The sequence below is a fragment of the Scaptodrosophila lebanonensis genome, unplaced genomic scaffold (assembly GCF_003285725.1).
Source record: "Scaptodrosophila lebanonensis strain 11010-0011.00,11010-0021.00 unplaced genomic scaffold, SlebRS2 tig00000024-arrow-pilon, whole genome shotgun sequence".
NCBI lineage: Eukaryota > Metazoa > Arthropoda > Insecta > Diptera > Drosophilidae > Scaptodrosophila > Scaptodrosophila lebanonensis.
The window spans coordinates 16201734-16225869 of record NW_022060538.1 but is presented as its reverse complement, the minus strand read 5'-3'; the positions used below and the strand labels follow the sequence as shown (position 1 = coordinate 16225869).

The following is a 24136-nucleotide window of genomic DNA, read 5'->3' as shown; positions in this document are numbered from 1 at the left end:
CTTAAGACAGGGAAAAAATTTCTAAAGGAAACCAAGAACACGGTAATTGTATTTCAAGGCTTCCTTCCGTATGAGGAACGTGCCAGAAAAGTGAAATTAAAACGATTTTTAAATTCAAAAAGAAATACATATACGTTTAGGTTGTAATAAAGAAAACATTCGACACACACGTGAAATAATTAAAGCTTTCTGTTGTATCTGCGTAGTAGAACATTTTACTTCGTCTGCTCGTAGATACAAATTTGTCTTAGAATCAGTCCAAAGAACTGCTACCTTCAGTTTTAAATTTGTTGAAATTTGTTTTCGATTTTTAGGAGCCACGACATCCTCTCGATGCTGCCTGGGCGACACTTGTATGCGTCAGCGTTGAACAACTGCCAAATTTTCGCTCTGTTCTGATTGTGGTTGACGTTGCCGAGATTTATAATTTTGCATATAACAACTAAATGTGGCACTCCCCCATCAAATGTTGCTGCTGTTTTGGATGCCAGAAAAGAAAAGAAATGAAGAGAAGCGAAAAACAAGATGTGCTATAAAAATACGGCATTATAAAAATCGCTACATATTGTAGCTTAATAGATTTTGTTTTGAATATTATAGAGACAGTCATGTACAAGCTGTTTATGTATGCTTGTGTGCGGCACGGTCAGGCGGATCATAAAAAATTATATAGAGTCCGAAAGGCTACAAATGTCGCCATTTATAAATAACACAATAAATTGGTTAAGGTCGTCAACAAGCGTTAAGACGGGAAGGCAGAGGCAGAGACTGATGGCAAAGAATCGGGCATAAATCCATGGGGCAACATAAATCCATAAGCTATAAAACCAAATGGCTGCACAGCGGAAGCTTCACATAACTATGTGTATATGTTTTTTACGATTTTGATGAGCAATAGCCTTATGAATGAAAGCTGCTGCATTTTGACTGCCTCTTGATGGTGCAATGATAAAAGTTATAAATTTAAATCGTCAGTTCAGTTCCGAGCGGGTTCCCTGCAACAATGACGTCAGTTGCCCAATAAACGTTTTCTGTTTACCAGGCCGTAAATTATGTGTGCAGGCACATTTATAGATGAAATATGATTGTATACACAGTCTACACTTACACATGTATGTACATATACATATATGTATATAGAAACAAGTCAATCACCACATGAAGCTGATAAATGTAATCGTCAAGGCGCGAGCTAAATTATAAATATTCATACTTAAAACAACAAAAAGTACATTCCTCCGCCTCATTACAGAGTTTATAATTAAATGCAATTTTTTACATCTATGAGTGGCACTGACTAAGCGGCAGATCAGTGAACGCACACACACACACACACACACACAATTATATACGTATAGTACGTATGTATATGGCATAAAGAACGTCCGCCAAATAACCGCAGTTGTAATTATTTTTACAAAATGCCCGACGCTCGATACGCTCTGTTTGAAATGAACAACGAAAACAAATGATTAGATGCGAGCGAGTCCATCGTAGAACTTATAGAAAACAAAACGGGTAAACAACCACAGCAACAACTACTCGTACAAGAACAACAACCGCTCTACACCGACCGCACTCTACGCATTGTCCGGCTGAGCGACTCAGCGACTCAGCAACTCAGCGACTGAGCGAGCGAGTCTAACAAACGCGTTTGCTGATAGACGCTGCCGACTGACCATTACAAATGTTCACTTAGCTGAGCCATAGATACCAGTGCGAATACTAAGCAAACCGCAACAACAATAATAACTATTACTACAACACTAACAACAACCGAGCGACCAAGTCGGAGTCGTCTGTGGCATAAATGCAGTTTGCAGTTTTTGGTGTCGTTGTTGATTATTTCTACAAAAGCCACTAATGGATTTTGATATGCGCAACACAGTGCACGGCATAGACGAACACACACACATACAATATATAGTAGATAGTAATAGTATTCGGCCTATGTTGTAATCTTATGTTCTACAAGTATAGTATAGTACACACATATGAGTATGAGAATCCAAAACCCCACCAATATGTCAATCGATTCCAAATGTTTGCTGGACGACAGTATACAAAAACTATACCATGTCGCTATACTAAATAGTATGTATAGTGAAGTAGTATTTTACTTTATTTAAAAATATTCAAATTAAAGGTTTGATTGCCGTATCTGTAACCGATCATTAAAATGCCTTTTTTTGTGGTTATAAAAATAAAACAACTTCCGATAGGCCTTGTACATTATGTATTCATAGTTGTGTAGTTTTCAATATCTATATGTAAAGAGTGGGGTTTTTTATTTCATAAAAAGCCAACATTTGAAGTTTGCTTTGCTGCAATGTGTTCAAATACTTTTCAAGACTACCTTTTAAATGAGGTAGTTCTATTAAAATGATGTGCTTGCAAATATTCCTGGTACTCCAAGCCATTCCGTGTCCATGCCATGCCATCCATGCTGAGTACTTTATATGCCTCGCATGCCGGCAGATAAAGTTCTTGCGCTTTTGTGAAAGTGGAATCGGTAGAATGTGGAGTGAGTTAGTGCAACTACCACACCGGCTAGTGGCAGTGGCGATGACGACGGCAACATTGCTTAATTATCAAAGACATTTTTCTCGACGGGGTTAGGCCCCTTTGGTCAGTTGGCCAGTTGCCCAGTTGTTGGTTGACCGACGATTACCCAAAGCGATACTTTTAATGGAAAGGAGTGGTAGTGGTGCCTGCCGACCAGCCTGTCCCGCTGCCCTCCTGCCTACCTCGGCAAGACAGGAGTAGTCACATTTTTAAGGCGAGGTCAACTTACACACTCAGGCGATTTGCTGTGATAATTGGCTGGCAGCGAGGGCGACTGTCAAAGGCAGAGGTCAAAGTGATTGGCAGCTATAGTACGAGTAGTGCGGCATTAGCCGATCATGAACGCTTCCTGTCTGTCGTTTGTCGTGTGTGCAAGATGAATACAGTATATATTGCTAAGATGTGTCATAACTTGTTATTTAACCTATTAAAATATGCTATTTCGTGTCCCCACTATCAATCGATTAGTAAGGATTCGATGTGTGAATATTGAGTTCTCGTTTGCAAGTAAGGCCAGTATGGGTTGAGGGGAACTTTTGTGAATTATAGTATGTTTATGAAGTTTCAGTGAGGTTATAGAAGGCTGACCCGAAAGATAGAGCAATATAAATACAACAGTTAAGCAAATAACATACAAAATATGATGCTATAAGGAACCGACAAAGAAACCTAATGCGCCGATCCCTTGCCGGGGAAATGTTGTTATTATGTTTTTCCTGTATCAGTTTTCAGTGTACTATTAAGAGAACACAAGTCGAGAGTTAAATATTAAAACGAGCAGAAAAAACTGCGAAACTAAGTCCAAATAACAAAAAATGGGTTACAGCCAGCACTTTGATATTTTCCGCTTTCTCATGTTTGGTAAAACAAAATGCAATTTTTGAACGATTTTTTCCCCTAATTTTTAATGTTCTAGTTAAGCGTATTCTACTGTATAGTATAGAGGCTATCCAGGAAGCGTGCTCAGGCACAGATGTTTGCCAAAAACAGCAAATAGAATGCAGTGTGTAGTGTACGAGTAGTAAACAAAGGCGGATGGAGAATTTCTCGTCTAGGGCTAGACTTCATTTCATGGCATTAACAGCAGCAGCAGCATCGGCAGCGGCAGCAGCAAAAACAAAGGTCTTCATGTGGGAGTGTGTGTGTGTTTGTTTGTGTGTGTGTGTGTTTGTTTGTGTCTGTGCGTGTCCGCATGTGTGTGGCAACTCAACCAACACTAAACTAATGGCAGCAGCGGCCCTGGCGACGTTGTGGCACGGTTCAATGAATTACTTCATTAGTGGCAGGCGTGTTCCATGTGGCATGCGTTGGTCGACGACGACGTCGTCGTCATAGTCGCGACTCGCTGTGTATCTCAAAGATACACGCCGTCTACCAGCAGTTGCTGACTTGCTGGCTGTCCACTGCTGTTTGGCTGCTATTCAGTGGCAAGTTGTTCTTGTTGGCTTGGTCGGTCAGGGCTAGGCACTTTGGGGAGACTCTGCAACTTTGAGTTGAAATTAGCTGCCGTTGTTGTTGTTGTTGCTGCGCCTGCTGCAGATGCTCCTGTTGAGGACCTCTGCTCACTCACATGTCTACCGCTTAATTGCGGAAGTTATGAGCATGGAATTTTAATTATTTCAGTTGCAGGCGCAGGCGCAGGCGCACCGTTTCTCTCCTTTTCAGTCTCTTCGGTTTCTTACCGTTGAATTGTCTACTGCATTGTTAACTCGTTTACAGTTAACTGCCTTCCAAATTGTAAGCGCCTGGCATGCCAGAACGCAAACATCCGCTTGACAGTCGAAACAGCAGCCGCCATAGAAATCTTGCTATGTATCTTTCCCCTTTCCCTCCAGCTGCTGTTTGCGCTCCTCATTTGTGCGGCGGCGGCGGCGGCGATGGAGCTAATGCCGCCTCATGTAGGTTAGAAAGTGTTAAGTCAAATGATTGCATTGTAGTAGTAAGTAGTTGTACCCAATTTTCCCCATATTTAGTTCTAGGTATTTCCAAACGTGACACTTTCAAATGCTTTCCAAATGTCGACAAGCGTGACATTTTCTTAAATGCTTTGCGCGTTACAGACTTGAATGCATACTGACGCGTCTTGTCACACAACACACACACATACACACACAACATTGTTGCTGTAGCCTAGCTTTTTGCTTTTCTAAAATGTGTTAGGTATTATCCGAGTATATGGCTTGGTCGAGTATTGAGCTTCCAATGAATGCTGACCTTGCTTCGAGTTTCCATTCACGAGTTAGTAATATGTCTTCCAATTCCTTTCAAGAAGGAACTCTACAAACTACATTTTTAAATTTGTTTATTTTAATTTAATTTTTGGAAATTCCAATTTGTACGAGTATAATATAAATGACATGATCTAGAAGGGCTAATAAATAATCAAATCCCTACTAATGAATGTATTGAATTATTTGAATTACAAGTATATTGCCTATTTATATCAAAGTTGATTATCTTCACTACAAATTTTTTATAAATTTTGATTAAGCAATTCTTCAACTGTGTACTATTTCTGATATAGCTCATTGAGTTGATCGAAATGAATGGGCTATTTATCAGTCTCAGTGTTGTTCTTGCTCTTCTTTGTGCTTTCTGTGCCAAGCTTATTAGTTAGTAGTGTTGGGGGTGTGTGTGTGTGTGTGCTGCTTATTTACTTGTTGGTTGGTTTGTTTGTCTGACTGTTTGTCGAACGCGCTCCGACTTTGGCAAAAGCTTGCGTTGGAGTTGCTTGTCGCCCCCTTCTCGACTTTGTCGCTGTATTCTTTGACGCAGCTGCCTTCGAAAGGCCAAGTGGCTGCTGCTGAAGATTCAGTTACCCAACGCAGCCGTCAATTCGTCATTCAGTCAGTCAACTTCCTTGCTTGTGTTCAAACGCACACTCACTCACAGACACACACAAACACAGACAAAACTGGCTAAGAGCAGCAGCGATGCCGATCAACGAGAGCAACAACAACAGCTGATATTGCTGCTGAGGCTGAGATGGATGGAGACGTCGTTTAAGATTAAGACGACTTCTTTTTACAGCTGTGTGCCTGCACGTCCATATGTACACATGTGTACTTGTGGATTGTGTGTGTGTGTTTGTGCTTGTTGTTTTGCTGCGTGCATTGATGCTGTATGATGTTGTTGTTGCTGCCGCTGAGGTGAATGATGATGATGAATGTGTTACAACGAAGGTTAACGACTTTCAGCTTATAAACAACGCATGCACACACACGCACACACAAACAGCTGATAAAATATATACGGGCTGCTCTTTTACAAACAAATAAATACATGCACATGTATGTATGTATGTACACTCAAATTTGAAATGAACTCAAAAGACTCGCCATGGCAACCCAGAGATGTAGAAAAAAATGTAAACAGGTAACGAGGTGGCTGGAGAACGTAGCAATGCAGTGTCATATTGTCATATTCTAGGTCTAATCCAAAAATTCTACACCAAATTCTATAAAGTAAATAGAATGCGAAAGAATCCCTTAAAATCTTAAACAGATGCAACTATAGGCTCATCATCATCATCAAAACGGCCTTGTTTGATGTCTTGCTAGGAACACTTCTTGAACAAATAAAACCAATATTATTGCTTAGTCTAGCAATAAAAATTGGACATTTAAAAAGAAATTTAATTAAGTTGGAGCACAAGTTTTGGCCGAGAACCAGTTAAATATCAATTTATGGAACTCAACGCGTTGTCAATGGGGAAACAGCCTGGCTAGAACTCGCCTCTTTTTCGCCTTCTCCCGCTCTTTCTCTTTTAACAACTAAATTACACTTGTCCACATGTTAACAATATACACACGCTCACTGACAAAATATGGCCAACAAATTCTGCAGCAGTGATATCTAACCAAGCCAGCCAAAGCCCCAGTCATTTGGTCGATTTGGCCGGTCAGTCAGGCAGTCAGTTAGTCAGTTAGTCTGTCTGTTTGGCTAGGCTGGGCTCTTGGCTTAGGCCAAGATTGCAATGAGGTTAGCAGCGCAATCTGCTCAAATATAGATAGCTAGTTAGACATTCTGCAAACAGACAAACAAACAAACTAAGCAACCAAACAACTAACCAACGAACCAACAAAACAAACACACCAAGCAAAAACAGCTAACATGTGCTCAGCTACACATGTCTTCAAGCAGCCGCATGTAGTTGCAGCTTTAGTGGCAACAGCAATAGCAAAAACAACAAGAATAACAACAACAACAGGTTGCCAAGCTGACTGACTGGCCAACTACTACTTGGCTAGCTATTCTAATTGCGCACAAGCTTAGCAGCTTTTAGTTACATTGTAGACTTTTAGTTGCCATCAAAACCTGCGCCAGTCTTTCCAACTTTACGACAACGCGGCTTTTTGCATAGACAACCACACACACACACACATACACACAAATATGTATGTGTAAACACATATGTATATACAGACAGCTGAGCAGCAGCCTGTTAATTTATGCAACTCACTTAAGTTAGACTCAGCGCCTTCGTCTCTGTCTCTGTCTCAGCCTGAAACACAACTCTTCCCGATACGGCAGCTCAATAAATTCGTTCTTTTGACTTTGTGAGTGTTGCCAAATGCATGTTCAATTGATTTTCAATGTTGCTTTGTTTAAGCCGCTAACTGCTGTTACAGTTACGCCAAAAATTCTTGATACGCCCTAGTATCAGATCGAAGAAAAGCGGATTACGAGTTAAAATAGCAAATATGCGAAGCTTGTTCTTCGTAACTTGCTCTATTCGAGCAGCAAAATATTCTCAATTTAATGGAACTACGGATAACCCAGTAATAGGTTGCACAATACAGTACACCGGACAATCATAAAATTGGTCGATAATCTACATAGATTCTTCTCATGTTCATAAAAATATATTTACGTTTTGTTTTTGCTTAGAATAAAATAAATGTTTGAAGTCGGCTTCTTCAATATTCTTTCCCCCAAAGATTTTAAGACAGTTCAATTATAGATAATATGAATGCTCATAATAAAAATCCACATAAAGCCGTGAGACATGAAAATACCTCCACACAAATTGAAGTTATTTCACAATGTCATATCGCATGTTACTCTCGAAAATTTGCATACAAATTATTTGTTTGTCTGCCTATACCTCAAGATGTTACATAAAACGTAATGCATAATTAAAGATTGTGAAAAAGTTTGAGTAGAACGAAAAAGTTATGACCCTTGAATATTCTCTCCCCAACTTTTTTCAACGCTCAACTTTGTTGTACCAATTATTACAATGGCTGCTTTCTGTTTTAAAGTTGTGTTTATAAGAGATTTCTGAAATAGGAGGAGCTGCAATGAAATCAATGTTAACGGCATAGATCATCTTCGACTGTTTTCTTACAAATACTTGTATTATCTTTACCTGAAAAAAAGGAAACAAAATAATAGTTTTTTCTTGTCAGAATGATGTGCTAATTCAAGTATGTATTTGGCTTTATACAATCAATTAATTTTCCAAAAACAAATCGGTTTTTAGCACTAATGTTAAAAATCTATAAAATCGCTACGTAAATGAAATAATGATGCGTCTTTAGCTCAAAAGTGTATAATGTTCATACGGACAGACGGACATGTACATATATATCAATTCATTCCGTTATGCTAATTATATATGTATGCATGTACCTATTAGATGGGATTTGTCAGATCTTCTTTTGTCGTTTACATTAATGTGGCGTTTAAACTTTCTGAGTATACCAGAGGAGTATTATGGAGTATTTCTTAAACCATTCGTGTATAGGGTATAAAAAGCATGAATTGTACTCTACATTACATCCCGCATTTAAAATTCAGTTGAAATAATGACGCTCCCATTTCAATTTATGACTGCGTACGTACGTAGAATGTGTGCGTGTGTGTGTGTGTCTGGCTGTTTGTCTGTATCTATGAGATACAGATCTGCGTCCGCCTGTGCTATGATGGTATAGCAGAGTTTTCCATTGAAAATGAAATGAAATGAACTGAACTGTGACCATGTGTGCTGCTGGTTTAATGTCTTGTTGGAAGCAATACTAGTATCTTCCGCATCATACTCGTATACTCGTACAGCATACAATGAATCACACGTTGGATCGGCTGCGGCTTTTCAGTTGAATGCTACGGATTGATCATTAATTCTGCATTAAATGGCACAGAAAACATAAAAAACCATCTCATGAATACCTAATATGCAATTAATTTGCGCAAATCGTTTGTGCATAAAAGAGTATCTGGTATTTTTAAATGTTTTTAATGCCTGCCCTAATAGTTTTGCAATTGATTCTCACTGCCTGCCGTGCGGGCATGTTTAGTGTCGACTTTTATGCCCCAACATTTATGGTCTTTGTCTTTGGTTTCGAAACACACAACATGGATTACAATTTCGCCAGCCTTTGGGTAAACTCATCGGGGCCTCGTCGTTACGCTCACTTGCCTTTTGGCGCGATCGCACAATTTTGATTGGCAGCGCCATTTTCAATGCAACCGTCAACAATTTAATTGTGAATTTGCATTTAGGTTGCTGCAAACAACAGCAAATAGCAAAACAGTTAACATTTTCCTGGCTCTGGCAGAGAGTGGAAAGGCGCCCAATGTATGTAGTTTGGCCTGACTCTGACTTGTCTCGGGTTGACAGTTGCCATTGTCGTGTTTATTGTTGCTGTTGTTGCTGCTGCCGATGGTTCTGTGAATGGTTTTCATTACAATTGAAAGCGCAGGCCACACGGCTGATTTCTTAATTGTCGCTAAATACGGCCTGAGGCAGCCAGCAGCCAGCAGCCAACCGCCAAGAGCCAACAACACGGCCAGAGTAAACATTGTCTTAAGCAGCTAGCGTCGCACAGTGGTGCACATTTTTCCTGACTAAAAATCTTCCATAAAATCAGCTATTTTGTTTTAAAATGAAACCTTAAAAAATATATTAATAATACGTGGCTTTCCACGCTTACTTTGGATATTTACTTGTATGTCAACGATGTTTATTGTTTAATAAAGTCTAGAGATATAAATTTTTTTAATAATTTCTGCATTTATTTTTTTGTTCATCATCAGACGAAAATAGTCAAGTCTATTACGGTTTCTATCACATTTTTATTTGCTTGAATTAGGGAACTAGGCTCTCTCTCTTTCGCCTTAACTGCTTCTGATTTGATGCTAGCTTTATTTTAATAAATATACATATACTTTTTAAATAGGCACATGTTTTCATAATATGCTCCACTGTGCACTTCTTAGTCGTTTTATCGTCGATCATTTTGTTTGCAATGAGTTTTTGTGGTTTGTTGTGTGTACTACACACAATGTGTATGTATATGTGAAATAATTGTACACACACAGCAGAAAAGGAATTGTCAGGCCCAACAGCGACGACAAGACGATCATGGTGGTAATTTTGTCGGCTGGGGCTCTGGCTCTGGCTCGGGAACCTTATGCCCGATTGCTATGCCGGAGATGGTGGTGCTGTCGCGGCTGGTGGCTGCACATTTTGTACCACAGGAGCGGGCCCACATTTTAATTGCTTCAATTTTAATTTATTTTCATTTTCTCGTGCCGTGCACCGAGCACTTGAACGCACAACAGGCCGCTGTCGTATTTGCCATGCTTAGTTTAAATATTTGTTGAAATGTTTTCGGTTCGGGTATCACATTCTGTGTATGCCAACCCTGTATGCGTGTAATTGAGCTACCTGCATGAATTCTAGCCGCACGGCAATGAGGATAAAGATAAATGAATGTATTCGGGTCAAGGGTCAACTGTGACACACCCCCAATTGGAAGTTTCCGTGCCAGTTGTCGGAGGCACAATGCCGAACACGCATATCTTTTCTAATAACGTGTAGATGAGTTATTTGCCTAAATAGCGACCATCTTGCACAATCGAATGTATTATCGCATCCCGCGGACACGCCCCGAAGATTTAGTCGATCTTTATTCACCCACTCGTGGACTTTTTATGAAATCGAATTCGAAATCCCCGCTGCGTTCCAACACTTTCACTACCTTTACTATTTAAAACACTAATATAACTTATATTTAGTAATTTTGACTCATTTAATTTGCATTTAAATAATTTTCTATTTGCTTTTTAATAATTCAAACTCTCGGCGGCACAAAAAGCGGGGAGCGCTATTTGCTGGTCGACTGACTATCAACAATTTCTAATCTCTTGCTTCTCGTTGACATGAAAACGCAGTCTCAATGCGTTTTTTTAATCGTTCAGCTGTCACATAAACTCGACGTTTTATTTGACAATCGCGTTTGGCATACACAACACAAAACAATCGAAATGAACAGAAACTGAAAAGCTAAAAAAAAAACTAAAACTGAATCTGAATCTGAACAAGCAGCAACAACAACCAATTTCTTTCCGATAACACCAGCTGGAACTCACTGCTCTGCTGAGGGGTACAAGTATATTGACTATTTATCGACACCTCAAAGCCACTGGTGGCGTATACGCAATAATTGTACATACATACATATATCAGCCACTTTAGACGGCTTGCATGACAACGTACATCCACTCTCATACATACTATACTCGTATAAGTAGGTATGTAGTTGTGTATTTTGCTTGACCCTGCCTCTTTCAATAACTTACAAATATTTCCAAAAAAGACAGCTTTTGGCTTTATTATTAATTCAATTTGCTTGTGATTAGCTGCAGATCTGCCGCTTTTCAAATGTTAATTTCATATGCACATTTATCGGCTAATCTTTTGTTGCCAGGCATAATGATTTGTGGCTGGCTATTGTTGTTTTTTACAAAGCAAATTGCGAAATCCACTGTCTTTATGAAGGATGGGATATAATTACGAATAACTTAAGCTCAGATAGGAAACACCAAGTAACTAATAATTAGAAGCTTCACAAACGGCGGGAGACAAATTTATTTGTATACCCTTCATTGAAAAGAGTAAGGGCATATTGTTTGTTATGTGTTAGTTTGTTATTGGCACATACACATGATCACCATTCTGTGTGTACGTCCGACCTTCCGCCTGTTTCAATTACTTTGTCTCTTGCAGTTAAAGAGTTATCGCTATTAGACTTTGCATGTGTCTTGGAGGTTTCTTTTTGAAAAGACGCAGATAATTAATCAAGACCGACCATGTCAGATCACTATATCATATAGTTGTCATACAAATGCATATTTTTTTGGCATTATCTTAATGAAATAAAAGCAACAATAAATGGGCGGCGCAGACTTTTGTTCTTCTTCCCAATAGAAGTATTTCGTCGATGATATTATTTATAATACTATGACATACCAAATTGAGTTTTACGGCAATTTTGATGAGTTCTGTTGCGATTTGTGGGTCGATGGAAAAGTGCTTGGGAGTATATATAAGTTTCAAGATGTTTAACAAATAATGAAGGTATATATGATTAAAATACAACTTTGGACACTATTTATTCCCTGTTAACCTTTTTCGGGGCTTACAATTGTCAGCTAGAAAACGAGTAACAGGACGTGATTATCTTTTTGTCGTAAATTTTCAGTGAAGGATATTAAACGAAATCTATTTAGTTCCTTGAGGACTTATGTACACAGTTGATTGACTTATAGTGTGGACAATGAACAGAAACGGATGTGAAAATCCTACAATTTATTGCTCCGCGAAATCAATTTGATATCAAAATAAGCGGGATGGCAGTGCCGTTCCTAGGGACTGATCGCATAAATTATGAATTCGCCGCCCAGACGACGGCGATGTTTTGGGTAGGTGTTAGAAGCTTTTCGATCTCACATTTTTTTTATATCAAGAATTTATTGCGCCTTAAACACACACACACATTAATGGCCGGGCCATTAGTGATTTATTGTGGGATCCCATTTGATTGTATCGCAATTCCTCCTCTTCCCCAACTCCCGTGCACAGCCACTATACTCTTACCTTTGGCTGCTATTGAGCTTGACATTGAATATTACCGCCAAGCGCCATTGTCGGTCGACTTTAAAAATGGGTTGTCTGGTCTGTGACCAGCCGTGTGAATTCTGTTTTCGTTGCAACTTTCAAAGTAAAATAAAAACGCTGCAAATTAAGTCAAGGCTGCCATTGTGTTTGTTTTGTTCGTTTGTTTGTTTGTTTGTGAAAGAGTATGGCATTACTCATGAACTGTAGCCGGCAGATTGAATTACACATGGTGAGTGCATTAAAGTGCATTATATATGTTAGTATGTATGTATATGCTTCTGAACAATAAGATGTGGGTGAATGTTTGCTTGATATTATGTTCCATTCCAATGCCACAGGCCTTTATTATTCATTATACGAAACCTAAGCTCTTTGCCATAATTTACTGCACATGTAAATTGGATGCATATTTCGGTGAATAATGACTATATAGTTCTGCTGATCAGTTCATTTGACTTACAATTGTAATTTAACATTAAAAAATTGGGTCAAAAATTGTGTTCCGTGCTTCAAATATTTTAGAGAAAATAGAAAAAATATGTATCTGGCATTGTGTAAAAAATAATAATAAATTCTGCTGAAATTTGTTGTTAAATTAACAATTAATTTATAAAAAATCTCAATACACAATGATGATTGTGATCTTGATTTCCCTATTTCCCATTCAATTAATGTAGAATCTTAAAATATTTCCATTGAAGCAAAACTAAGCTTCGTTTTTTAATCGTCATAGAAGTCTTGGTTTGTTTGCCTTAGATCAAAGTTTTTGGCGATTCCATTTTTTTGCATCCAAGTTTTTGCCACCTCCTTAGCTTGCACATCCGTTTGCATTTCAAAAAGTAACCCAGATGGTGTTATCTTTGCCTGGACTAGATTGGGTCCAAGATGATAAAGTTCCAGCACGTTAAGTACCTCACGTGCATAGTCGACTGCAATTAGGTTGGGAAAACTGTTGCCGTCAGAACGACTTAAAAGTAGACGAGGACTGAACTGAACATCATTAAAATTTATTGGCGCAGAGGCAGCAACTGAAAAAGAATAGAGAGACCATTACATACATATGCCCTACTATGTGGCTTACAAGGAGGCTGGGAAGGACTTACACATGACTAACTGCCAACAAGTCAATGCACAAATCAGCGACACTTTCATTTCAAACTTTTCAGGCTTAACTGAACACGCGAACGGCAAGAAATCGACTGACAGCCCAACGGAGGCTGTTGCTATCAGCTATTTTTGAACTCTGACCTGGCTGTTATTAAAACGCAAGTAAAAAATTTCCTAAGAAAAAAGCTTCTCAGTAGATAAGTCTTTGAATTAAAGACGAACTTTGCAATATAATTACTAAGATGAATGAATGTTATTTCCAAAAAAAAAAAAAAAAACTTGGAATGTTTCCTATATTGACAGAGTTTTTAATTGTAGTATGTTCAACTAAAAACCTGTGCAGTTTTTTCTAAAATATAATTGTTGTCATAACTCTCCGATTGCTGCCATGCATTCAATACTTCTTCCGCCTGAAGAGGTGATCCCATTTCAAAGAGTAAATCTTTATTCATGTACTTGGCCTGCAACACTTCGTCTTGAAGGTGATAGAGCTCTAGATTAATCAGTAACATGCGAACACTATCCAGATCCACCAAGCCGTCGCTTAGCCTTCTGCCATTGGTGGACTTAAGGAGCAGCATGGTACTGAAACCATTATCAATTATTGGTGGCGCCTCAGTTATGAAACCTGAAATATTCACAGTTGTACGATGGACGTTTAGAGAAATTTCAGGACAGTAAAGCTTACACTCTGCTAACTGCCAGCATAATGCCACTAAAGAGAACGCTATAACTAGTCTCATCTCCTCTGATCACACGAACAGCACAAAATCGACTGATGTGTAACGAGAAGACTGATCTTCGCAAAAAAGAAACATTCTGTGCGCTAGAGCTTATCACTTTGAACACAACTCGGAGCTATTTTTAAGCAGAACTATGAACTCTGGAGTACGTTATCGCAACCTGATTTCTTGGGAAAGGTCATTAGCTTTAGAATTAAATCATATTTAATCACAATTGATTAATAAATTAAAATAATGATAGTAATTGTAAAAAGTTAAGCTTACATAGAAATCAAGTACGATGTTTCGGAATTGTGGAAAGCAATAATAAATAATAATATTTTAATTACGCTGATAAAAAAATAATAAAGAAAACAAATATCAAGAAAATTAAAAAATTAACCTTTGGCGTGAATCAAACCACATCCACATCATCACTTGTGATTTAATATCGTCATCACTTGTGACTTAATATCGTTAAATATTTTAATATTAAATTTAAAATTTAAGTGTGCACACTTCATATTTTTTAAAACACACGATGGTGCAAAATCGATGGTAAAAATAATTGAATCTACGTGTAAATATTGAAATTTCCGTAGTTTTTTTATAAGTGTATTTATTAAATATGGTTTTTTCTTTGTTTTAAGCTAGTTTAATATTAGTTTTGCCTTTTTAAGCAAAAATGTCTTAATTAAAAAAGACACAACTTTGCAGAAATAACTCCAAAAATATCCAGCAGCTTATAAATGTTCACACGTTCTGTACATGTGAAGTTACTCATACTACATATATGTATGTAAACGTTTGTAGGAGATAACAATTAAAGCAACTTACGAGTATATTGACAAATTTCTATAGGGAAGGAGAAGGGCAGGAACATACTGGTTAGAGTGGGCTCAGCCGTAAATGTAGGCATTCATCCAGACAGACGAACGGTCGAACTGCCTTTTAACGCAGGCTAATAATATTTTTTTTTTTTTTTTTGTTATATGCTCTTGAAAAACCATTGCTATATATTCTCTTTATAGTGTTCGGATGCAATTTCTATTAATATACCAAATTGATTCATTTTCAAAAAGTAAAACCATCATGCACCAGAGAACATTTTCATTCGCCATTTTTGAAACCGAAGAAATTAGACCTTCATTAGCCTTTGAAACAGGATTTGACTTGCCTTCTCCGAATTATACGCCATCCTTTAAGTTAAACAGCTGATGGTTCTGCTTATAAGTAACCTGATTAAAAACTTTATCTTGAACTCAATAGAAATGGCGCGGGCAATCGGAATTTTCTTTCACTTGCTTGGCTATGGGGTCTGGGTCCGAGCACAAGCAGGGGATTGTGCCGACTGAGTCGGCATAATGGAAATGCCTAAGCTCGGCCAGACGATCGCTTATCAATTGCTTTTGAAAGTTCTTGAGTGAGCCTCTGTACATTTTTCACGTCGTCGCCTCTTTGGTGCCATCTCCTCTGGATGGTATATGGACAAAAAAAAAACTTCCAGCTGTGTACGTTGATTGCCAGATGACACGATGCATTTCAATAAAAAAAATATATACATACTTGTATATGTATGTGTACGCTGTAATATTTTCTATTTGCTATTGTTTTTGTTATTCGGCCTACGCGCTCAGCGGTTATTGTTGTTAATCCCAGCAGAAATAGCAAGTGCTGTAAACAGTTTGGTCGCACACAACTTTATAGCAGCATAGCAGCATAACAACAGCAACAGCAACAGCTTTAAAAAAAACAACCACATTGATTTCCAATTAATTTTCGCCCCTTTTGTTTTGCTTTTCATTACAGATTCCAAGCGTTTTTCTATGGATTAAGGTGAATTTCATTTAAAGCGGCATACCGTGTTTGTTAATTTCTCCATATTTGCTGTTTTGTGTGCGTGCTGTGTGTGTGCGTGTGCGCGTGCCTGTGCCTGTGTAAGTGTGTTGTTGTCTTACCTTGATGGCGATCGCATTGCACAGAGGATAGGCGTCAATCATACGCAGCGTGGTGCAAGGCGAACAATTCGAAAAGGTGAGTTTGCATATTTATCTACGTACACACTATTTAGTATGGATATGTTTGCGCACATAATACAATTAATGGAAACTTATTGAAAAGTGAAATTCAAATTTCACAATTCCATTGCCCGTTCCAATATGACGCGAACAGACAAAGTACAAGTATATAACCATTGTGTACAATAATTACACACAACCAGCTCGGGTATTCGGCTCTGTGACAACTGATAAGAGCATTCAATAGGCATTTTGAGAGCTGCGGAGTAGCTTATCAGTGCTACATACATGCAGCACATCTCCCCTCTATGCCTGGCTTACCCAACAGGCACTCTTCTGTTCACTTAAATATCAGCAACATTTTTTTGTTGTGCTTGATTTTTTTTCACTTTTGCTGTCAATTTAGCTAAAAATAAATAATTACTGCATGATATCATTCCGCTCGTCGTTTGGCCAATTAAAAAAACCTGAACGGGCCGAGCGGCAACAAATATTTTTTTAAATTATGACTAGCGATAATCACAAGTTGTCACTGCTATATGCTGTTAAGAATACAGTACCTCTTTTTGCGACTTAATTTTTATATTTCGCCATATACTATTTGCATACATGTATGCTCTTAGTTTGTTCTAGTAATTAGCTGCTGCATCTTTGTACATTCGCTGTTCCCTCATGCGTGGCTCAAATTTCAAAACTACATGCACCTTACAACACTCCAAATATACACACCCATACGAGTACTATACCGTGGTCCCCAACTCAAATTCGCTGAGTTAACGAAGACAAATGCATATTAAAGTTTCAATAACAACTTCAACATAGTATCAACAAGAAATTTTGGGGTCTGTAATTAATAAACCTTAGTTTTTAAAACATTCCACTTAATCAAATAAAATTTATTGAAGATAAATTGACAATTTAAAAATTATGTTTATTTATGGAACTGGAAATTAAAAGAATGTTTATTGTTATTATTTGCTTGATTGTGCGTTGACCCACCTTTCAAATAGTATACATGCTACAATTAGCTAAGGTCTCTTAAATCGGATATATGGGAGCTATTTTTTCCGATACAAACTATGTTCAAAATTTAGGGAATTTAATTCATAAAACAGCATCAGTATTAACTTATGTGCTTTAACTGGCGGTTAAAAGGGGATACGGTATACCGCTAATTAAATTATATACCCCTTGTCCGTAATATATAATATTTTTTGAAGATTCTACATTAAAATATGATTGATGCGACAACATCAGCTAAAATTGGGTTTGAATAATTTTAAAATCAAAAGCTCAAAAACTTTGTAGACTTATTGTTTCAATGTCAGCTATATATAGTCAGACTGGGTCGGTTAGTTTCAACACAAGGAGCGAAGCAAAAAGATGATCGAATAGACGGACGCACAGATCTGGATTTGTTTAATAATACATACGTATAAACAATCATCATTATACGCTTATCTTTTTCAATGAAGGTTGTATAGACACACAGTTTATTTGTTTTCAGCTAATTTGATTAAATTAGTGATCAGTTGAAACTATTTATCTAGCTAGATTCGAGTGCCACACCACTGTGCGGTGGCTGGATAGACGCCTGGTTGGGTGTGAAAAGATTTATGTGCGTTGCAAACGGCAGTTATCAAGGCGCTGGCCCACAGCAGCCTCAGTATCGGCCTCAGTCTCTGTCTTAGTCTCGGCAGCTCCAGTGTGCCATTCACCCGGACAAACTGCAACTGGCAACTGCAACTGGCCTCTAGTACCAGTTCCAGCGGCTGCAGTCGCTGGTGGCATCTCGAGACATTTCATTGTGCTGCAAGCATTTTATTCATTTGATTCGTTGTGATTGTTTTTGTTGTTGTGGCTATGCCATTTTTTACTCGTTTTTATTTATGGCCTGCTCAGTTTTTTATAACTCTTCGATTTATATTGATTTGTAATGCACATAAAATGGCAACGAAAGCTTTTGGCCCAATGCATGCTGCCAATGCGGTTGACCTTGCCAGGATGGGCCGTAAATTAAGACCCAGCCGCAGAGTACTGCTTGGCCAAGACGAAGGTCGCGCTTGCAACCAAAGCTTAAAAAAACAAAGCCCAAGCCAAAAGCGAACAGCGGCTCCTATTACACAGTTCCACATTCACACACATGTTGTAAAATGCAACAAGTGCGACTGTGACTGCAACTGCGACTGCGCCTGCGACTGTCTCTTTTATTTGCTCATTTTATGTCGCATGACTGAGCTGGGCGCAACCTGTCAATGTGGCCGGCACGGCGGTAAGGCGGCCAGGTGCAGCTCAAGATTTGGTTTGCTGTCGTGTGACATAACTTGGGGCATGTAAGCAGTTTTTCTTTGGACCTTATCGCGGAGGCACGCCATGCTAGACATTTGAGACAACCACCTACAAGTGTTGCACCGGATAAGGGGATGGCGGGGGGAACGAAGCCCACTTACTTCGAAACACTTGCACATGCAAATATTTTACAAATTTGCGAGCAGAATTTATTGGAAAAGCAAAGGCGGGAAAATATCGAAATAATGCACACTGGTCCGGCCTGGACAAGAATTTTATAATAATTATTAAAATACTGTACACATCATTTTCTGAGAGAGCTGAGAGCCCAGAATATGAATATCATATCGTGATGACAGAAGCATGATTAAATTGAGTCAAAGTTATTATAAAATTTAAAAATTGTCTATACTAGGAGAGTTCTTAAATAAAGATTAAAGATTTTTAAAAAGTATATAAAAGTTGAAATAACTTTTTACTTCCTTTCAGATTCGATACAAATAATTAGACACATACATTATATTACTGTTGAATTTTTTATTCGTCACTAAAGATATATTGGAAACTTATGTACAGTTTACAAAAACAGTTCACATATATTTTATACCAAATGTACATTTTACTCTGATCGTTAAGTAAATAATTTGCGATGGTGGCCCAATGTTCAGTTTTTTTTTTAATTGCTGATTTTGTTTGTTTTTTATTTTAATCAAACTACGGTTAGTAAACGTTTAATGTTTTACTTATACATACATACGAGTATACTGAAAAATGTTCACGCTTTTTCGTGGTTATTTTTCACGAATTAATTGGAATTTATGCATGCAGTCAATGCTTATTAAAGTGTCCACAGAATTTTTAATTAACGAGCAGATGATGATGAAAATAATTATGAAAGACAAAAAAGTCGGCTACTAATTAATCGTCAGCTGTGTGCCACAAAATGTAATCCCAATTAAATTGAGCGAGAGGGTGGGGGAGGGGGCAACCAAACACTGACATATGCGTGGGCGTATGTTGGCATATTGGGTCACAGTTAGTTTTTAGCGATCCGATCCACGGCATGACTGTGCACTTTGAAGTAGGGACAAACACATATATAAAGACATACCGTGCCCATTCACATATTTCATTGAAAATTAAGCCAGTCGGGCAACGGGCGCTGATTAAAGGCGCTTTGGCTTATGCAGCCGATGCTGTTGCTTTCACCGAACAGGCCCCATATGGGTCACCTTTCGCCATACGAATGGAAATAGGAACAGGGCCGGCAGATTTATAATATACTTACAGATATAGTAGAGCTGCCGCTGCTGTCTCAGTTCTCTAGCATTTGGCCGCTGACCTAATAGCAAAGTTCCGGGTAGACAAATTTCTAACTCGTTTTCAGATACTTAGCAAAGTGTAGGTGTTTGACCCTCAAAATGTGAATTTGTTCCTTCTTTGTTTATTTATGTTAATTTTGTTGCCACACAAGTTCTTGTATAATTAGTTAGCATCGATTTTCGTTTTTCTTGGCTGCTCTCTCAATCAATTTTTATACGTTTGTCTCTTTGTATGGGTATACGAGTAGTAAATTAATCAATTCTCATGTCTGTCAAGCTGATGCTGAAGAGTTTGGATTTTTTAAGCATTTCTTTTTCTGCTTCTTTTGTGATTGTGTGGGGCGCGCGCGCAAAAAAAAAAAACAACCAACAGCAACAATTTAATTATAACAACAAACATCAAACGGCAAAAGCTACGAATACAACAACAACTACAACAAGAGAAAAACAGCTCGTATCTGAAATTGATATCGTGACTTTGTGTAATTTGTAATTTACGATGAGATCACTTCCTTCCAACAATGTATCAAGCGCCGCATTGTGCTATTTTCATCAGCTTGTTCCAAGCTCCAAACACTCACCATATATACATACTTACTTGTATACTATATACTATATATGTATAAATGTATGTACATACATACGTCAATTCGTCGCTGTAGATTCGCTGCATCTGCATCTCGCTTAGCTGAGCAGTGACAAGATAAGCGTCGTCATCATGGAAACTGAAGCTGGAGAGCTGTTATTGGCTTGTGCGCATTGCCAGCCACCGACAACGTCCTGCGATCCACAAAAAAACAACAACAGATGTAGCAGCGCAAAAAGTTCAAGTGGCTGAAGACAACTGCACAAATTTGCATTTGCATCAAAGTTGGCATTGAAAAAAGCATGTACGAATACTAGTATCCACTCCCCCTCCCTAGTCTCCCATAACTTGTGCTCTGCATGACTCCAGTTGAATTTACTTTGTGCTGCTTGTGCATCAGGCTTGTGGTTTGCAAATTGCATAAATTAAATTTAGCATTCGGCTTTGGCAGCGCACAAATAAATTCCCAATTCGCAATTGAAATGAAAGCAAAACGTAACGAATTCAAATCAAAGTCTTTCCGAGTGCTGCGCTCTCAAAATATTCCAAGCGATAGGCACTGAAGTTGATTGGCTAACGAAAATTAAATTGCATTCGAAGTCGATCATTTAAACAATTTCATTTAATCGCCCGTAGTCCGCTTTGAAGCTAATTTCTCATATAATCCATCACATATTCTTAAAATAATTGAAAGAATACATTTTAAATTCGACCAGCTGTAGAAGCAGCCCCAAGAAAAATAGTGTAATTTTTATGACGCTTTCATATACTTTTATTATTATTATTGTTTCATATATAAAATGATTAGGAATATCAAATGTTTTTTTAAAACAATTAGTTTAATACTTTGTCTATTAATTTTATAAATTATAAAATTAATTGTTTTCATATTTTTTTTTTTAGTCTGCTAGAGCTGTAGGTAATTTTTAATATTCAAATTTTTCCATAAGAAATAAAACATTTTACTGAATTTGCAGCATTCTATGGTCCACACATCAAAGCCGCCTATGTTCGGCTCATAGGCTGTTTTTGACTCCTCAGCAAAGTATTTTAATGAGCTGCTATCCCATAGCTGAAAACATTACAAAATGTTCTTGTCGCCCAGTTTGGCAACCGCATTTAATTAGAGCGACCAGACAACTGTCTTTGGCGTATTCCTACGCAGAATCAGAAGCATCGGTCGAGGTACAGATACAGATACAGATACAGGCAGAGTCAGCAATGCAACCTTGGCCATGTTGCAATGTGGCAGCCATCGTGGCAGATATGCTTTATAGCTTATTATTGCAACGTGACAGATTTAATGCCTACACTTGGCGGCATTCAACGACACGGCCTACTCAATATCCATGTGCAGCATTCTGGCTATTGATTTGTCAGTTCATATGGACGTTATACTTATGTGGATGTCGATGCTGGATGCTGGATGGTGGATGGTGGATGCGCCAACTGGGCGTCCAACCAGCGGTTGTCAGCTCTTTAAGCAGCCAAAGTAAACACCTTTGACAGCGCCAAAGCTGCTTTACATGTGCAGCCAAGCGTGTGGGCAATGTGTGACAGCGCGACAGTTCCAATGGCCAGCACCAGGCCCAGCCCCAGCATCAGCACCTTTTCCAGTTCACAGCTTCCAAAGAGACGCACTAACAAGAATGCAGAGATATCGCCGGTCACTCGTAGTTAATAATTCTAGCATCGTGAATGTAGTATGTAGCGCGTAGGTCGGTGCACTTTAATAAGATTTGCTGCAACGACCATCAATTTGTATGAGAGTATGTGTGTGTCTGTGTGTGTGTGTGTGTGTGAGAAAAAAGCCGCTTTTAATTACCCACAGCCAATTAAACGTTGGGTGGCCCACTGACCAGAGTAAGCACAGATTGCTGGCCAGCCAAAAAACAAACGAAAAAAGCAAGGCAGCACATAAAATTTGTAATAAAATTCAATTGAGAATTGAGACGGGGCCTATTGCATAATACGAGCGAGCCGACAAAGGGAGTACATTTCAGTTATGGCTCTAGTCAAAGCAAACACCACCAAAAACAACGTACCGCCAATGTTTGCGACTCGTATACGCGTATGGTACGAGTACGTATGTACTTGTATGTTATGGGTCCAGCCCAGGCGACTGCTGTTTAGGCACTTCGGGCAGCTTTAGCTTTTTCGTACAGTCGTTGGTGGTGCCTGTGTTGGCGTCTGCATCTGTGTTTGGGCTTACAACAGACCTAAAATTACGGCGGCCAATTTAACAGTCACACTTGTGAAGCTCACTCAGACAACAGACGCACTTGCACTGAGATGGCATTGCTGTCAAAAGCAGTCCCAGCCGTAGTTGCACAAACCAAACCAAACTATGTTTATACGATATACTTATAATATTAAATTCACATTATGGTTGTAACGAAAAAGAAATGAATAATATACATAGGTATAATAAGACCGGAATAGCGGAGCATTGAAAGTAATTTTGAAAATATTATAGCATACGATTGGGATGCAAAAATAATGTAAGGCTAAGGTTTCTTATACTATATACTTATAGATCCCTACTTGTCTAAATATATTCATAATAACATTCATGAAAATAATATAACTGTTTTGAAAAATGTTTTATTAATTTTTTTTCTATCAATAAAGATTAGCTATTTAGGTACGGGTTATGCAAATGTTCGCCAATGGTATTTGTTTTCGACTTAAACTATTTATTAAAGAAGGCAGCTTAAACATTATCACATTATGTCCCGTTCTTGAGTTGCTTAACTGCTAATTTATGAAATGTTTACCACAACAACTTTGGAATTCACAAAATCGTTATCAGAAACTGACAGCTTTGTTACAATATAAAAAATAAGTTCCATTTCTTTTACAGCTATTTAATATAGTGCACCGATTTAGATGAAAAATAAGTATATTAATGAAAAGGTTATTCAAAAAATTGTTGATAGTTCGTGATCGTGATTTTATAGCACTGTGTAAACCTTTTGACAAACTGCCAGTGAGCAGAGGTGTGCGACGGCATTCCAAATGCTTCTCAGAAACCAGATAAACACTATTCTCCCCTCGCCAAGAGTTTGTCAAAGGTGGGTGGAGAGCATTCACTGCTGCATTCAGCATTTGTTCTATTGTATAATTTTGTTCAGCTGCTGTAATAGTTCTTGAGAAATTGTGCAGCCTCATCACATTCGTGGCGATGTGTGTGTAAATATCCAAATACCAACAGCAGTTTCAGTGGCAGTCGCAACGGCTTGCACTTGGCAGCAGCGTCTTGGCTGTGCTTAAAAGGGGTTCGAGTTAGAGGCGTTAATGGGCTTTTGATTGTGAGCGGTGTGGTCTCATTGAACTGCAGTTTCAAGGTTGTCTAATGGAGTTGTGTGCGTGCTGGGTGCCGGAGGGCCACAGCCAGTCAGGGGCTAAGATTAGGGCAGGGTGATTAGCGTGCGTTATGGCAGCAGCTGTGTTGAGGCAGCTGCCGAAAGGGAAAACGAGTGGCGAAGTAATCGAAGAACTTGCTAATGCAACTGTGGATCTTACAGAGGTGCTTCTCTATTAAAAATATTAAACCCTTTACAAATGCACGCTATAAGGGACTCTCATTGCTGTTCCTGCACATTCTTCACAAAGGACGTTGT

The 24136-nt window shown here is 38.4% G+C and overlaps 2 protein-coding genes across 3 annotated transcripts in view; one reads left to right on the top strand and one right to left on the bottom strand.

Moving 5' to 3' along the window:
• Window positions 1-24136, top strand: part of LOC115620377 — a 124217-nt gene that overhangs the window by 12799 nt on the left and 87282 nt on the right. For both annotated transcript variants that reach the window (XM_030513583.1, XM_030513584.1), the window contains exon 2: window positions 16108-16332. The gene's annotated coding sequence lies outside the window, so the exon portion shown is untranslated. The remainder of the gene's footprint in view (window positions 1-16107; window positions 16333-24136) is intronic.
• LOC115620378 lies at window positions 12939-14344 on the bottom strand. Its single transcript, XM_030513585.1, has 3 exons — window positions 14265-14344; window positions 13573-14204; window positions 12939-13497 (listed from the first exon to the last, which is right to left on the bottom strand). Exons 2-3 carry the CDS (start codon window positions 13619-13621, stop codon window positions 13190-13192), a joined length of 357 nt encoding a protein of 118 aa, XP_030369445.1. The 5' UTR covers window positions 13622-14204; window positions 14265-14344; the 3' UTR covers window positions 12939-13189.

What these genes read in the sequence shown, in the direction of transcription:
- LOC115620378 (XM_030513585.1), bottom strand. Translation starts at nt 13,621, where the DNA reads ATGAAAGTGTCGCTGATTTGTGCATTGACTTGTTGGCAGTTAGTCATG. An exon ending in TTGTTGGCAGTTAGTCATGT is followed by an intron (nt 13,498 to 13,572) that starts GTAAGTCCTTCC and finishes ATTCTTTTTCAG; the next exon opens with TTGCTGCCTCTGCGCCAATA.